At 44.1% G+C, this 16,219-nt stretch overlaps 1 protein-coding gene across 1 annotated transcript in view; it reads left to right on the top strand.

Moving 5' to 3' along the window:
* The window catches only part of LOC125153954 (zinc finger protein 268-like), a 35,060-nt gene that overhangs the window by 16,343 nt on the left and 2,498 nt on the right, over positions 1–16,219 (top strand). Inside the window, exons 5-6 of the mRNA XM_047837494.1 lie at positions 456–597; positions 886–981. Coding sequence (XP_047693450.1) covers positions 456–597; positions 886–981 — 238 coding nt within the window. The remainder of the gene's footprint in view (positions 1–455; positions 598–885; positions 982–16,219) is intronic.

Here is a 16,219-nt window from a genome sequence, read left to right as displayed (position 1 = left end):
AAAGATCCCCTGCTAGATGAAGCACAACCTGACAATACACAATAGAACCATATTGTCTACCCTTATTTAACACTAACTGTACATGATTCCCATGCACTTCTCATAATACCGTATTACAGGGTAAGTGTTTGTAAATGTGATTTGTCTCCTTACTAAGGCTTAAGCTCCTTAAGGGCAGGGGGAAGAAAAGAGGACTGATTTAGCTTAATATTCTTGGCAGGGTAGGACAGTTTCAGAAACACAGTAGGAAGTGTAGTTTTTTTATTTGAATTAATAAGTTAATACACTGGGTTTTCCTGTCATACCAGTTTACCCCACAAAATAAAAACAGAACAAGATACAGAGTAGGCAACATGTATAATATTTGTTGTAAACTCTCAGAGTAAACATGTTAAGAGTTAGTTCTCACATATCTGTTTCATGTCACCTAATACTGATCTCTTTGGTGTGAACAGGAATGCACTGGTCTGGGATCCGTGTCATTCAAGGACGTGACTGTGGACTTTACCTGGGATGAGTGGCTACAACTGACAGGCACACAGAGGATGCTGTACCGGGACGTGATGCTGGAGAACTACAGCCACCTAGTCTCAGTAGGTGAGGGGTGTTCCCTGTGTAATGTCTCATAGCATGCGTTTCTTTTGTTCGTTCTTAGCTGCCAGAGTTTGTGGGCCCTTGAAGGAGTGTTTAGTGATAATGTGTGTACATCTCATGGGTCAAAGATGTTCGCATTGGGCATAGAAAGGATGTGTTCCTGCCTCCCTAATGAAAGGTTCAAATGGGCACCTTTATCATGTGGCTCCTGAAGCTGCACCTTCCTCGTCCTCCACGGGCCCTGATACCCAAGCAGCCCGTGAGGAGTTTTATCCTGTATCCCACTCACAGGGTGTCGCCTCACCAAACCAGAGGTGATCTTCAAGTTGGAGCAAGGAGAAGAGCTGTGGCCATCAAGGGGAGAATCCCCAGATCAGGGTGATCAAGGTGAGTTAGTCATTATGGAGAATGAAGCCCACAGAAATCAGGTCCCGGATGGGCCGGTTCTGAGGTTGGTGTGTGTCTCAGTAGTTCTATTTTGGGCCCTGAGGCCTTCGGAAGTAGCTGAACAGTGAGCTAGCAGACCTCCAATCACCCAAATCGCCCTACTTCATCACTTGTAAATACCAGTGCTGTCCTTTTCTGCCTGATACCCAGTATTGAACCCTTGCTTGCGTCATCTTAGCGTCTTCTGTTTCTTTCTCTAGTGTGCATCTTCCTCCATTTTCGTGGTGTATTTTCTTTTTATGTTCCCCCCCTACGTGTGCATTCATTCATTCATTCATTCTTCTGCAGATATTTCTACTATGTGCCACTCATGTTCTTGGTGTTGGAGATAAGCCAGTAAATGTAACAATCTTCCTGAGCTCTTGGAGCTTACAAGCTAGCAGGAGAAGATAGATAGAACTAAAAAATTTACCTATCAAGTGGTGACAAGACCCATGAAGACAATTAAAGCAGGCTAAAAGCAGATGGAGTGGGGTGTGCTCTCTGACACCCACCTGGGCACCTGGGTGGCTCAGTTGGTTAGGCGTCCAACTTCAGCTCAGGTCATGATCTCATGGTTTATGAGTTTGAGCCCCGTGTCAGGCTCTGTGCTGACAGCTTGGAGCCTGGAGCTACTTCAGATTCTGTGTCTCCCTCTCTGCCCCTCCCCTATTCACACGCTCTCTCTCTCTCTCTCTCTCTCTCAAAAATAAATAAACATTAAAAAAATAAAAATTAAAAAAAAAAGGTGGTCAGAGAAAACCTTTTTGATGAGGTCCACCTTAGAGCAGATAATTGAATGTTATGTGGATTCTAGGGCTTCCAGGCACAGTGAATACCTGGGCCGTGCTCTTGTGGCAGGTGTTTGTTGGAAGTGCTCTGGGGGCCACTGTGGCTGCAAGGATGCATTTGAGAGGAACACTGGTAGGGGATGACTTCAGAGAGTCAGCCAGAGCCCAGATGATGTTTTACAGGGCATGGTAAGGGCTTTGACTCCATTTTTGGTGAAATGGGCAGCTGTTAACAGATTTCTGCAAAAGAATATTTTAGAAGAATTTCCGTGGCCACTACTGTCCAAGAAGATCAGAGATGGGTGTGAGTGTGGTGGTTAAAAGTAGAAACAGAGACCGTATGCAGGGCTGGCCCCACGAGCACGCTGCCGGAATCACCCGCCAATATGGCACATTTGGATTTATTGCTCACCCTGACAGTTTCAGTAGTGCCTTGTAGGTGGGTGAACAAAATCAGGTTATTTGTGGGATTTGAGGGTATGGTTTCAGACAGGATCTCGATAACCATTGGGTAAGGATGCTAATGTAATAGTTCAGGATGTGTGAACACAACAAGGATTGAAGAGTCCTGGAGAAAAAGTTTATTATTTATTGGAAAGTTAAGCAGTTTATTTTAAAGGTTTCTGGGAAAGGGTGTTTAGGTGGTCAGTCAGCTGAGCGTCTAACTCTTGATTTAGGCTCAGGTCACAATCACTGTGGGTTGTGGGATCGAGCCCTGCACCGAGCGTGGAGCCAGCTTCAGATTCTCTCCCTCCCTCTGCCCTTCTTCCCTGCTAGCACTCTCTCTCTAAAATAATAATTTGAAAAATTTAAAAAAAAAAAAAGGGTTTTGGGGAAGCTTCTGAACTGAACATTAAAATTATTTGCAATCTGTAGCTTCCTGGGCAGGAGTTTCCTGCAGGAGTAAAGTCCTGTCATAAAGACAGCAGAGCACTAGTCAGGTTAGCCTAGATGGTGAGCTGTGTGGGCTGTTGGGTTTCAGTGGGGGAGACATGCTTGCATTGCTTCAGATGAGAAGTGATGGCGGCTTAGAATAAGGAGCTGGTGCACATGGGGAGGCGGGGCTGCGTGTTTAGAGAGGAGGATTGGCTGCTGAGTCAGATATGGCATGTGATGGGGGGAGGCAAGCGTTCCATCTGAGCAACATGATGATGGTGGTGGGAGGTGTTACTGCGCTGGGGGGTTGGAGAGGATCGGTTTGGGGACGTTTATAATTTAACATCGAATACTTCTAAGATCTGAAGTCCTTTATGTTTTCATTCTATTCTCATAGCCAGGCCCTGATTCCAGGCTTGATTCCCAGTTCAACAAATCAGTCCTCAGAAGCAGTCTTCTGCTGTATTACATTTTACTGTTTCTTGTTTCCTTCCCTTCCCTTCCCTTCCCTTCCCTTCCCTTCCCTTCCCTTCCCTTCCCTTTCCTTTCCTTCTTCCCTTCCTTCCTTTGAGAGAGAGAGAAAGAGCGAGCTGGGGAGCGGCAGAGAGAGAGGCAGAGGGAGAATCCCAAGCACACTTTGCACTGTCAGCACAGAGCCTGACATGGGGCTCAGTCTCACAAACCGTGAGATCATGACCTGAGCCGAGGTTGGATGCTTAACTGAGCCACCCAGGCACCCCTACCATTTCTTGATTGAAGTTCATTTTCTAGTAGGTTCTTTAAGAATTCATGAAAACAATATTTACCTGCATTCTTGCATGTTCAGACTCACTGGCGTTACTTCACCTGAGTACCATTTTGTCTACATATGAAACTATTGGGATTTACTTTTAGTCTTGAAGGATTTGTCATTCTTTCTCCATTGCTTTTAGCACTAAATGCTATTATGGTTGTCTTAGATCAGCTTGATTTTTTTTTTCTCACAAATGACTTATTCAAGTTCTGGGGGTGTGATGCACAGCATGGGGACTAAGACGGTAAGAACAGAGGAAAGTTGTTGAGAGTAGATGTTGACCATTCTCACCACACGCACAGTCTACTTGTGTTAACTACATAAGGTGATGGATGTGTTAATTATCTTGATCTTGGTAATCATAGGAAATGTGTTAACATCTTTAAAGTAGACTTAATTTTTCTTATTTATGACCTTATAGACAGAAGCCAGGAAAACCAAGATAAATGTTTGTGGCGAGTTTCACTCATTAACAAAAAATCTCTGACTAAGAAGAGAGAGAGTGTTTGCAGAAAAATACCCTGTGAGTATGACTCATGTGGAAAGAGTTTGAAAAATGTTTCAGAATCCGTTATTAGTGATAAAAGTCATTCAAGTAGGAACTCTGATGAAATTACTGCATGTGAGAAATTTCTTTTTGATAATAATCAAGAAAATATTCCTACTGGGAAGAAATCTGACGCACATAGCCAAGACAGGAAATCCCTCAGTCAGACTCAGGACCTTACTGAGCAACACAAAATTCAAACTTTGGGACTACTTTTTGAAGATGATGAATGTGGAGAAAACTTCCTTAATAAGTCAGCCATCATTCCACCTACAAGGGCTCAAACAGAAGAGAAATCCCCTGATTGTACAGAACATGGGGGAAATATCAGTGATGAGTCAGCCCACCAAGTCTTTCAGGAAACTCACACAAGGAAGAGTCACTCTGAGGTCAAAGAGTGTGAGAAGTCAGTCCTCTTAAAACATCAGAAAGTTAACGTGGAGGAGAAAACCCAAGAATGTAATGAAAATGAGAATAACTTCAGCAAGAAGTCCCATCTCACTCAACCTCCTGCAACTCACATGGGAGAGAAAACCTTTGAATGTAGTCACTGTGGGAAGTGTTTTTACCAGGAGTCTCACCTGACTCAGCACCAGAAGATACACACAGGAGAGAAACCATGTGAAAGTAATAAATGTGGGAAAACTTTTCAGAAATCACAACCCACAGACCCTCCGGGATCTCACCCAGGAGAGAAGCCTAGTGAGTGTGACACAGCCCCCGTTCAATTGGCCCCTCCTGGTCAGCAGAGGACACAGTCAGAAAGGAGGCTGTATGTGTGCAGTGAGTGCAACAAGTCTTTTCGTCATAACTCTGCCCTCAAAGTCCATCAGAGGATTCACACAGGAGAGAAGCCCTATCAGTGTACGGAGTGTGGGAAATCCTTCTACGCAAAATCAAACTTCAATCATCATCAGAGGACTCACACGGGGGAGAAACCTTATGAGTGTAAGGAATGTGGGAAATCCTTCTGTGTGAAATCGAACTTAACTAAACATCAGAAAACACATACGGGGGAGAAACCTTTCAAATGCAATGAGTGTGGGAAAACGTTCTTACAGAAGTCACAGTTTGCTGACCATCAGAGGACACACACAGGGGAGAGACCCTATGGATGTAATGAGTGTGGGAAATCCTTCTACTATAAGTCAGCCCTGCATGTACACCAGGGGAAGCATACAGAAGAGAAACCCTATAAATGTGCAGATTGTGGGAAGTCCTTCTGCTATAAATCAGCCCTGATTATCCATCAAGTATCTCACACAGGGAAGAAACCCTATGAGTGTAAGGAATGTGGGAAAACCTTCTGTGTGAAATCAAACCTCACTAAACATCAGAAAATTCACACCGGTTTGAAACCTTATGAATGTATCGAGTGTGGCAAAGCCTTCTCCATGAATTCCATCCTAATAGTACATCAAAGAACCCACACGGGGGAGAAACCCTATGGATGCAATGAATGCGAGAAGTCCTTCTATAAAAAATCAGCCCTCACTAAACATCAGAAAACGCACACAGGGGAGAAACCACATGAGTGTGACAAATGTGGGAAGGCCTTCCATATGAAGTCAACCCTCATCATACACCAGAGAACTCACACTGGAGAGAAGCCCTTTAAGTGTAATGAATGTGAGAAGTCATTCTACGTGAAGTCACTTCTTAATATTCATCAGAGAAATCACACGGGAAAGAAACCCCACGTATGTAGTGAATGTGGGAAAGCCTTCTCCATGAAGTCCAATCTCACCGATCATCAGAGGACACATTCGGAAGAGAAGCCCTATGAGTGTAACGAATGTCAGAAGACCTTTCGCCATAAGTCAACTTTAACTGTACACCAGAGGACTCACACTGGGGAGAAACCCTATAAATGTAACGAATGTGGGAAATCCTTCTATATGAAGTCAGCCCTCAGTCAACACCAGAGAATACACACGGGGGAAAAACCTTATGAATGTGAGAAATGTGGGAAAACCTTCTTCCAGAAGTCCCACCTCACTAAACATCAGCGAACACACACAGGGGAGAAACCCTATGAGTGTAAGGAATGTAAAAAAACCTTCTTCCAGAAGTCACACCTCATTGAACACCAGAGAACACACACTGGGGAGAAGCCCCACGAATGTAACAAATGTGGGAAATCTTTCTGTTATAAGTCAGCCTTAACCATACATCAGAGAACTCACACAGAAGAGAAACCTTATAAATGCAATGAATGTGAGAAATCTTTCTGTATGAAATCACACCTCACTGTCCATCAGAGAACTCACACAGGGAAGAACCCCTTTGAATGTAAGGAATGTGGGAAAACTTTTTATGTGAAGTCAAACCTCATTAATCATGAGAGAACTCACACAGGGGAGAAGCCCTATGAGTGTAAGCGATGTGGGAAGTCCTTCTGTATGAAGTCGACGCTCACGGTTCACCAGCGCACACACACGGGGGAGAAGCCCTATGAATGTAGCAAATGTGGGAAGTCCTTCTGTAAGAAATTGACTCTCACAAAGCATCAGGTAATTCACACAAGAGAGATACCCTAAAGATGCAGCAGATATGGAAAACCCTCCTGAGCGAAGTCAAATTTTGTCACACCAAGAGAACCCAGGAGAAACCTTATGACTTTAATAATGTGGAGACCCTCTCCTGTGGAAATTCAGTCTTTAATTGGCATCAGAAGACAAGGGGGCGGGGGTTTGTGGGCTCTCTCTGGAATGAATGTCGGGGGGGGGGGTATCCATGTCATACAGTACTAGATATCAAAGAACTCACGTGGAGAGACAGCCCTAACAATGTCCTGTATATTAGCGTCTACCTATGAATCTAACCTCTGTCTCAGAGAAATCAGTCACAGGGCTAAAATCACAGAGTGCAACAAAAGTATAAAAGCATTTACAGAGTCACAGCTTACTGACCACCAGGTAATTGATGCTGGAGTGGAACTATATAAATGTTTTACATACACGAAAGCGTTCAAAGAAAAAAATCAAACTCTGTAGAAGAAAGGAATTAATATTGAGGGGAATTCTATCAATTTGGAATATGTGGATACATTGTTTTTTCTAGAGATAATGTAGCACTAGAAGTCAATTCTGACGTGGTACCAGATTTTGAAGATGCTCATTGTGGGAGTATGAGGCCTTTGGAAAAGCACATGGCAGCAGCTGACAGCATGAGACACTTGAGGTGCCCAAGTAAGGACGGCTTTGTACACACATGATGTATGTTTGCTTTATGTAGCAGATGTTGAAATTGGTGTCGGTAGGAAGTATCTCCCCATGGTTTAGTAATTATCAGGACAGATTTCTCACACTAAATGCCCCCAGTGTGTCTTTGTATTTTTATAGTACAATATGCATTATAAGTGATACGTTTGACAAATTTGAAGTACTATACCCCAACAGACTGTTAAGGAAAGGGAAGTACACAACACCATATATCACGCTACATTCAGTGTAAGAGTTGGGAAGTAACTTGCGCGCGCGCGCACACACACACACACACACACACACACACACACACACACTCGCTTATTTTTTGCAAAGGGAAGTACTACAAGGATAAACCGTAAACTAATAAAATGAATTGGAGGCAAGAGTGAACATGCTAGAGTCAGGGATGGAAGCAACATTTCTTTTGTTACACCTTTTTATGAAATTTTGACTTTTGAATAAATGTAAAATTATTTACATATTCAAAAATAGAAAATAAAAGCATTCTGAAATTGAAAACAGAAATCATCTTTATATCAAATTGGTAACCGCACAGGGAAAATAATTTTTACAAGAAACTTGTGAATGCAGAATTATGACTGTATGTTTTCAGTGGGATATGTTTAAGGACAAAGACCTGCAAAAACTTATAAACATGGCTCATTAATTTTATTAGTAATCCTGGTGTTATTTTGGATCCAGTTTTTGTATATTGTAAGATAAGGCAAAAAGAAACCATTGGAGATACCAGAGCCCAAACCCCCAGTTTAAGAGAAGAGGTGACCATAAAAACAAGAATTTGTGTAAACCTTGCCATAATGAGAAATATGAATTGAAAGTATTGCTCATTATTTTTTAGAAGTTGTATATCTCTTAGCTGTGTCCACCGAGGGTCCAGAAGCCATGGCACCCCCCCACAGATGAGCAGATATGGTGCCAGCATTTCCCACACAAGGAACCAGGACTCCCTGGAGAGACAGCTGGTTCTAGACCTGGGCCCTGAAGTGTCCAGGATGAGGCTGGGACCTCTTGTGTCAGAAAACAAGGAAATACTCAAAGATTAATGGGGAGATGTCAGAGGTCCCAGAAGCTAGCCTGCAGGGTTTCTCCTTGGCCAAATTTGAGGTAATTTGATGATCAAACAGACCGACTATGACTGATGGCAACATTCGAATAAACAAAAAAATCTGTCCACAGCAATACAGAAAAAGAGAAAGGGGCTTGAGCTCATTTCCACCATTGGAGACAAATCTTGCCCAAACGCCTTACTCTGTAATTAGAAGAATTTCCACCCTGCCCTTTTAGTGGGCACAGTTGTGGAAAGGCTGATTATTACAGAAAAGTGTCCACTAATAAATGTAGGAGGAATGATAGAATTTGAAAAATTGCTAATTTGTAACCCCTAGGGCATCTAGGCAAAGATGATCAGTGGATGCCAGGATCATTTGACACAAAGGAAACTGGGAGTTTGTGCAGTGCGAGAGAATCTCCCACAGACATCTTCCTCACTGACCCTGTAAAAGGTAACCTTTACAATGGAATGATTGTTCACCCCCATTCACCAGGCGTGACATTGTGTGCCTCTTGCTGAGATGCAGTGTGAGGTACGTACGTTGCACTGGGGCATAGTCTTGGCAGGATATTTAATATGGTTTTAATCAAGCGTTTAGTCTTTTAGTTTACAGAAAATACAGAAGAGAGGAACAGCTTCAGTGGAGAAATCAATCAGCGAAATCTGTGGGGCATTCACCAAGGCAACTGGCCTGGTCTCTAAAAGCCAATGTCATTTTTAAAAAGAGAGAAAGGGTCAGGGAGACTCTTTCAATCCAAAGAGACTAACGAGACATAATCAGATGCAGTGCGTGATCCTTGATCGGATCCCCAAAACATCCAGCTCAAGAAGACATCCACGTATGTACTTTGGAGGCATTGAGAGGAATTTGAATGTGGAACGGTATTCGGTAATATTACAGAATTAGTTACTCTTCCAAAGTGTGATAATGGTGGTTATGGATGGGAATCTTTCTAGGATGCCATGCGGAACAGAAAGGTAAGCTGTCATGATGTCTGCAGCTTTGAAGTCCATAAGTGCAGCTTATGCGTACATAAGTAGATGAAGCAGAAAGTAGCAAGATCTTAGTGTTGAACATAGTGGTCGGGACGCGGGTGTCCGCTCTACTTTTCTTAACAGAGCTCTGAGAAATTTCGTTAAACCTTTTGGAGAAGTACCTCACTACTTATCTATTCTCTTACTCTCTTTTTGGCATTTATAAATAGTGATGCCCATCGTTACTGATCTGCTCTTTAATAAAGAAGGCAAACAATACCTTAAAAAAAAAGTGTTTGCCTGTCTTGGGGTTTAGCTGATTTAATAAAAACACAGTCATTAAGTGTGCAAAGGCAGGGTGCAGCTCTGTTAGCAAAACAGAGTGTTTGTTACACTGAAGACAGGTGTGTGTAGAAAATACCCTTCTCTTTCCTGCTCCTGACAGTATTTGGGGTGCCTACAGATGTACAGCGAGTTCTCGACAAGAGACAAGAGTTCTCGTGTGAGGGACCCAGGGGCCACGTGCGTAACAGGATGCCAGAGACAGTGTCCTGTCCTTGTCTCCTTCCTCACTCAGTGTCCACACAGCAGGTCAGCAGCTTCTGAGCCCTTCCTCCTCGTGGCAGTGCCTTGGTGTGACCTGGTTTTCTTCCCTCACCAGAGGCTGTTTGGGGCTGAGAGTCTGACCAGACACTGGCCAACAGGATGTTTAGGGAAGTATTTGGGGTGATTCTTCATTGATGAATCAGGGCAGAATGGCATTGTCCATCTGGATACCTGTTGATTGCGTCTTATGACTCAGGGCTGGAGGTCAGGGTGGTGAGCTGAGGGAGGGCAGAACCGCAGGCAGGGAGCACACGGATGGTGAATTCACCAGCTCAGAAGCCGCTCTGTACCCGGAAGGTAAAGGTCGTTCACATTCCTTACGCCTGTTGGACTTGAGACTTTTCTGTTCCTTGGAGCTATAAAGCATCCTAATATTGCGGAGGTATCCTTTTTTTTTTTTTCATTTTTATTATGTAATTCACATATGTTAGATACAGGAATTTGGGAGCAAGAATGATTTCTTTTGAGAAAATAATTCAGTGACTGCCCTGTGCCCTATAAATTTCCATGCAATGATGAAGTACTGTTATTTCTTGTCTGAAAGAAATGGAGCACAGGAAAATTCTTTTTGCAACCCAGTTACATACCAAGTATTCTTTATGTGAAACAACCTTTAAAAAATTGTCATTCATTGATCTTTTCCATTTTTCTTGACAAGATGTGGCTTGATGTGTCTGATTTTTATTTTCCTAATGAACTGCTAGTTGTCTACGCCACTCATCTTTTTGTCCCTGACTCGAAATACTGTCTTTATCATGGATTAAATGATCATTTGCAGTGGTTTTTTTTAAAAATTTTTTTTTAACGTTTATTTATTTTTGAGACAGAGACAGAGCATGAGCAGGGGAGGGTCAGAGAGAGAGGGAGACACAGAATCTGAAACGGGCTCCAGGCTCTGAGCTGTCAGCCCAGAGCCCGACGCGGGGCTTGAACTCACGGACTGTGAGATCGTGACCTGAGCTGAAGTCGGCCGCTTAACCAACTGAGCCACCCAGGCACCCCGAGTGGTTTTCCTTTTTGTGTGCTGAGTGCTCTTCCCTACATCCTTTTAGAAAGGGAAGCTGATACCCCAGAGCCAGCACATTCCCTGGCAGGCCAGTCACAGCACCCGCCCTGTGAGCCCAGTTTAGTTCCTGGGATGGATGCCTAATCTAAGGCCAGCGAGACTCGACGGGGGCTCCTGCTTGGGCTTTGGTAGACATCGCAGGCCAGCGGTTGTCTGGTTTGGATGATGGAGCTGCTAGCCGCTTGGTTATCTTGGGTTTTCTCCTATTTGCAGTCAGTCCTAACTCATAGCTTGTAAGTACTCTGATTCTGGCTTGTTTGTTTCTGTCTTACAGACCTCTTTTAGAATTGTGATGAGCTAAACCATGTTTTCATTGCTCTGTCTCTGTAATGTTTTGCCACGTATTGAAAAGCACGTCTCTCTTCATTGTTTTTCAAATCTCTCTTGGCTTTTCCCACTTTAGTTCTTAGAGACAGCCTCCCAAGTGGACTTAACCAGGCTCTTCTCCCAAGCCTTTGGGGTTCTGCTGGAGTTCGTGTTTAAATGTAGTCTCAAATAGCTGCCCACCAAGAGTGGCACACTCTTGATCCATCCCCAGCGACCAGAGAGGTAGGACTCATGGTGACAGCTTGTTAATTTCTCGTTCCTGTGAGTAGACCATACTTTGTTTCTTTGCACGTTTTACGATTACTTGATGAAAACTGGACATATTTTTTAATGTTCATTTTTGAGCAGGAGCAGATGGGAAGGTCAGAGAGAGACACAGAATCCCAAGCAGGCTCCAGCACAGAGCCAGACGCGGGGGCTCGAGCCCATGAACCGCAAGATCATGACCTGAGCCAAAGTCAGATGCTTAATTGACTGAGCCACCCAGGCACCCCAAAACTGGGCATTTAAAATATAATCAGCAGCTCTGGGAATCAAATTTTCCCCTCACCCCAGAGTTTGTGTTGTTTCTTGTGTGCTCTTTTTATTGACTTTTCCGTATCAGTAAGTATATATTCCTTGTCATGTGTGGCCACTGTTCTCTGTTCCAGTAACTTAGAAGTTAGGTGTATTTTCTCACTTTGCTTAAAACACCTGCAGCTGAAAAAACAAAACAAAACAAACAAACAAACAAACAAACAAAAAAACAAAAAGGTGGGGAGAAAGAAAAAGAGGAAAAACAATGTTGTCCCAGACTTTGCAGACTGGCTCTTTATCAAGCATGCCTTCACTACTCAGCCAAGCTGGTTCCGGTTCTGCCTCAGCCTTCACTTCGTTTCTGTTGAACCCGCAGGCCCATCCATGGTGAGAGCCTAGGGACTTCTTGACCTTTTCTAAGCTGTGACCCACCCAGGGCACACGTCATTTCCTGGCATGCACGGAAGCTTCTAGAAGCCCTCATTCCCACACATCTCTCCTTTCTCAACCTCTTCTTTCCCAGGTGTCTCAGTTTGCTGTCGTTTCTTGCTTGACTGTCGTTTCTTGCTCCAGCTGGCTACAGCCAGGACTCTTGCCTTTATTTATTTATTTTTATTAAGTTTCTTTATTTTTGAGAGGCAGAGAAAGACAGAGCCAGTGGGGGAGGGGCAGGGAGAGAGGGAGACACAGAATCCAAAGTAGGTTTCAGGCTCTAAGTTGTCAGCACAGAGCCCGATGCAGGGCTCGAACTCACGAACTGTGAGATCATGACCTGAGCTGAAGTCGATGCTCAACTGACTGAGCTACCCAGGCGCCCCTGGACTTGTGCCTTTAAATGCTTTCGGCATGAGCCATCTGGGAGGCTGCCCAGACCCATGACTGATGTGGGTCCAGGAGACAAGAGGATGCCCCTCGAAACCCTCCTACAGACCTCTGTCCAGCAGCTGAAGCCCACTCTGCAGCTGTTTGAGAACAACCCACTGGCCTGGAATGCAGGCTGTCACCCATTTGGTAGCTGATCTGAGGTGTGGGGGCAGGGGTGGTGGTGGTAGGTGGGCAGGAGAGTCATCTTTCTGGCTGCACAGCTGTGCCCCTGCCTCACCAAGCCTCACCTGATACTTAGAAATTTTGGACCAAGTTCTAGAGTTCTGCAGAAGATGCCAGCTCATTAGTTGTTCCTACTTGGGGGGCGGGGGCGGGGGGGGGTGGCATGGGCAGAGCCCCATTTTCCTCCTCTCTGCCATACCTTTTGATCAGTTCCTGAGCACTTCCTGTTTACTAGTACAGATAAATGTTCCGTGGTTTTATTTTTTCTGATCAGCCTTGGAGTAAACTGTTATTCTAAAGTGTGATATTTAGAAATCAAGATGTGAGCACACATTTTTCTAAAGATAGAAATACTGCATATTTTATTAGGAACTTAACATTTTAAAACCACATCTTTTATTAGGGTTGCTACTGATTGTGCTAGAACTCTTGTTATATTACAGAGGTTTTGAATGGGCTGCCCTTTATTTTCTTCCTGTGACTTACTCTTAAGTCATTAGCATACCACTAGGTTTGGGAAGAACATATATGTTGCAGTTTAGAAGAAATGACTGTGGTTCATTTTTCTGTTGGCTAATTCTGTATCAGTGTTGGATTAGTTGGTAAGAGAGAAGATGACGATCTCATGTACAATTCTAAACTACCAGGCAGGCGGTCCAGGGAAATAGGATAGCTCCGGTCCAGGATGTTCTCTAGAGAAAGGGTCCCCTTTATCTTGTTACTTTTCCATCCCCTAAAAAGGAGTCAGCAAGGTACAGTTCATGGGTCACATTTGGCCTGCTGCCTTTTGGTGCATCCCGTAAGTCAAGATTGGGTTTCACATTTGTCAGTTTTTTTTAAAAAATCAAATATTTTATGGCATGTGAAATTCTACAAAATTGAAATTTGTGTCCATACATAAAGGTTTACTGGGACACAGCCAGGCCATCCCCATTGGCTGTGTAGGTGCTGTCACATGTGGAGGCGGGGCTGAGCAGCTGTGAGGGGCTGTACCCACAAAGCCTGAAGTGTTTCCACCCGGCCCTTCCCAGGCCCAGTTGGCCAAGCCCTGTCCTCAGGTATTACCCTTGTCACCATGGTGCTGTCACAGCCCATGGAGGGAGCAGGAGGCAGTGGGGAACAACAGTCCTCTTCAAATATGACTCAGAAGATGACATATCCTCCAGCTCGAATTCCGTGGACCTAAACTTAGTCACCTGGCCACTGCTGGCTGAAGCCGGGGACTCAGCTCTGCAGGGAGGCGCACAGCTGAAACTGGGTACAAGGGGGCACCGTGGTGCACTGAGCAATGCAGTCTCTCCCACAAAATGACCTCTGCAACGCCGTGCAGATACTCCCAGCTGGGGCTCCTTCATCCTAGCAAGAACATTTAAAAGTACAGAGTGACAGGGACACCAGCTGCTCCATAAAGTGTGCAACTCTTGATCTCAGGGTTGTGAGTTCAAGCCCCACGTTGGGCATGGAGTCTACCTAAAAAAAAAAAAAAGTTAAAGTACAGAGGAACCAACAAATGGAGCAGCCACGACAACTTTATTGGAAGCTGGGTTGGGTTGAAGTTGCCAGAAAAGACACAGACATCATTTAGGCACCCGAGCCGTGAAACTCTGGCTAAAACTAAACAGCATAAAACGATGAGGAGTTTTACTTCTCAGGTCCTTTAATTGTTTTAATGTTTCTGGAGGAGTCCTGGAGAACAGTGTTAATCATACCACTGGGTTCAAAACATTTATATTCGATGTTGGTTTCTGCATGGAGGCCATTCTGTGCCTGATTTTTCTCTTCATTTCAAACTCTGATTCTGTTCCCTTCTCACAGCCATTCATGCTGGTCGGTTTATGACCTTAACCACATTCCATTGTAACGTATGTGGGTGTGTGTGTGTGATGGTAACGGATACAAATATTTAGTTGCGGAAATCCCTTTTCATTTTTAAAGTTCATATCCATGTTTTATCAAATGTGTTATGCACGCCACTGCTTGATCAGCGTTTTATTACCTCTTCTGGTGACCCGGACATCTCAAACATCCTGTTGACAGAATTCCCTGTGTACACATCCACGCGTGTACAGAATTTCTTGGGGATGGATAAATGTGTTAGCAGTGCCACTGCATGAGAAGGCACATCCATGAATTTTAAAGATTTTTTATTTTTATTAAATGTTTATTTTGACAGAGAAAGTTCCATAACTTTGTTAGCTGCACAGACAGTGTATGTGCAAGCGGGAGAGGGGCAGAGAGAGAGCGGGAGAGAATCCCGAGCAGACTCCGTGCTGTCAGTGCAGAGCCCAATGCGGAGCTCGAACTCCTGAACCATGAGATCATGAGCTGAGCTGAAATCAAGAGTCGGACGCTCAACTGACTGAGCTGCCCAAGTGCCCCACACACATGAATTTTAAAAGGTATTTCCAGGTCAGTTTACCCACTCCCACGGTATACAAATATTACCAATCACCATTCACATCCTTACCAGTATTCATTATACATCACTGTCATTTTTTCCATTCTGATCAGTGTAACTTGTTCTAACTTGTGCATTCTAATGACTGATGACTCCAAGCACCGTCGTATCCCTTCTTGTGGATGTGCTGCCCTTTTCTTGCCACTTTACTGGATCTCATTTGTCCTGGTTACCGGTCTTGCCTTAGGTTAAGACAGTGTTTTGCTTTACAGACCTGAGATTTTCTGGATCTTTCCCTCTGGCATCACAAAAGCCTCTCTTAATTTCATTCTTTTTTTAATTCTGAGAAACTTTTAATTCATGGGTTTTCTTCCCATCTTGTCTTTTTGAGAACCCCAGGATATGGGTGTTCTACTATCCTCTCTGTTTTATTTTTCACATCGTATCTCTTTCTTCTTTCCGGCGTCAGGGCGAAATCATTTGCCGGTGTCATTCAGCCCACTAACTGGCTTTTTGGCTGCATCCACTCTGCAGTTAAACTCACCTAGTGAAGCATTTACTTCATGCCATTTATTGATGCCCTTTCCCCTTTCCCCCACCTCTTTTGGGATAACTGTTCCTGCTTCATATAACCAATACACTTTTCTCAAGGGATGTCTGGTAAGACCATTTTGAAATCTGGATTTCTACATCCCACTAGTGGTGGAGACATATGGTGTGCTCTTGGTAAACTCCTTAACTTGTCTTCTCCCAGCATTTATTCTTGCTGAGGTGTCTGGAGATCTCGGCAAATGGAAGGAGCTGGGCAAAGGCCTAACCCCTATTGCTGTTCCTCAGGGTGGCCTCAGCAGACGTATGTGTTACAGAAGAGAAAGCCCGCCCCCAGCTAGGAGGAACCCCCTCTTGGCACATGACATGATCACCAGAAGGTCCTCCTTCATCCGGAAAAACGTGCCTACTTATGGTAATGACATGG

The sequence above is a fragment of the Prionailurus viverrinus genome, chromosome E3 (genome assembly GCF_022837055.1).
Source record: "Prionailurus viverrinus isolate Anna chromosome E3, UM_Priviv_1.0, whole genome shotgun sequence".
Lineage (NCBI taxonomy): Eukaryota > Metazoa > Chordata > Mammalia > Carnivora > Felidae > Prionailurus > Prionailurus viverrinus.
The sequence above is the reverse complement of the archived record's forward strand: the minus strand, read 5'-3'. Positions and strand labels throughout refer to the sequence as shown.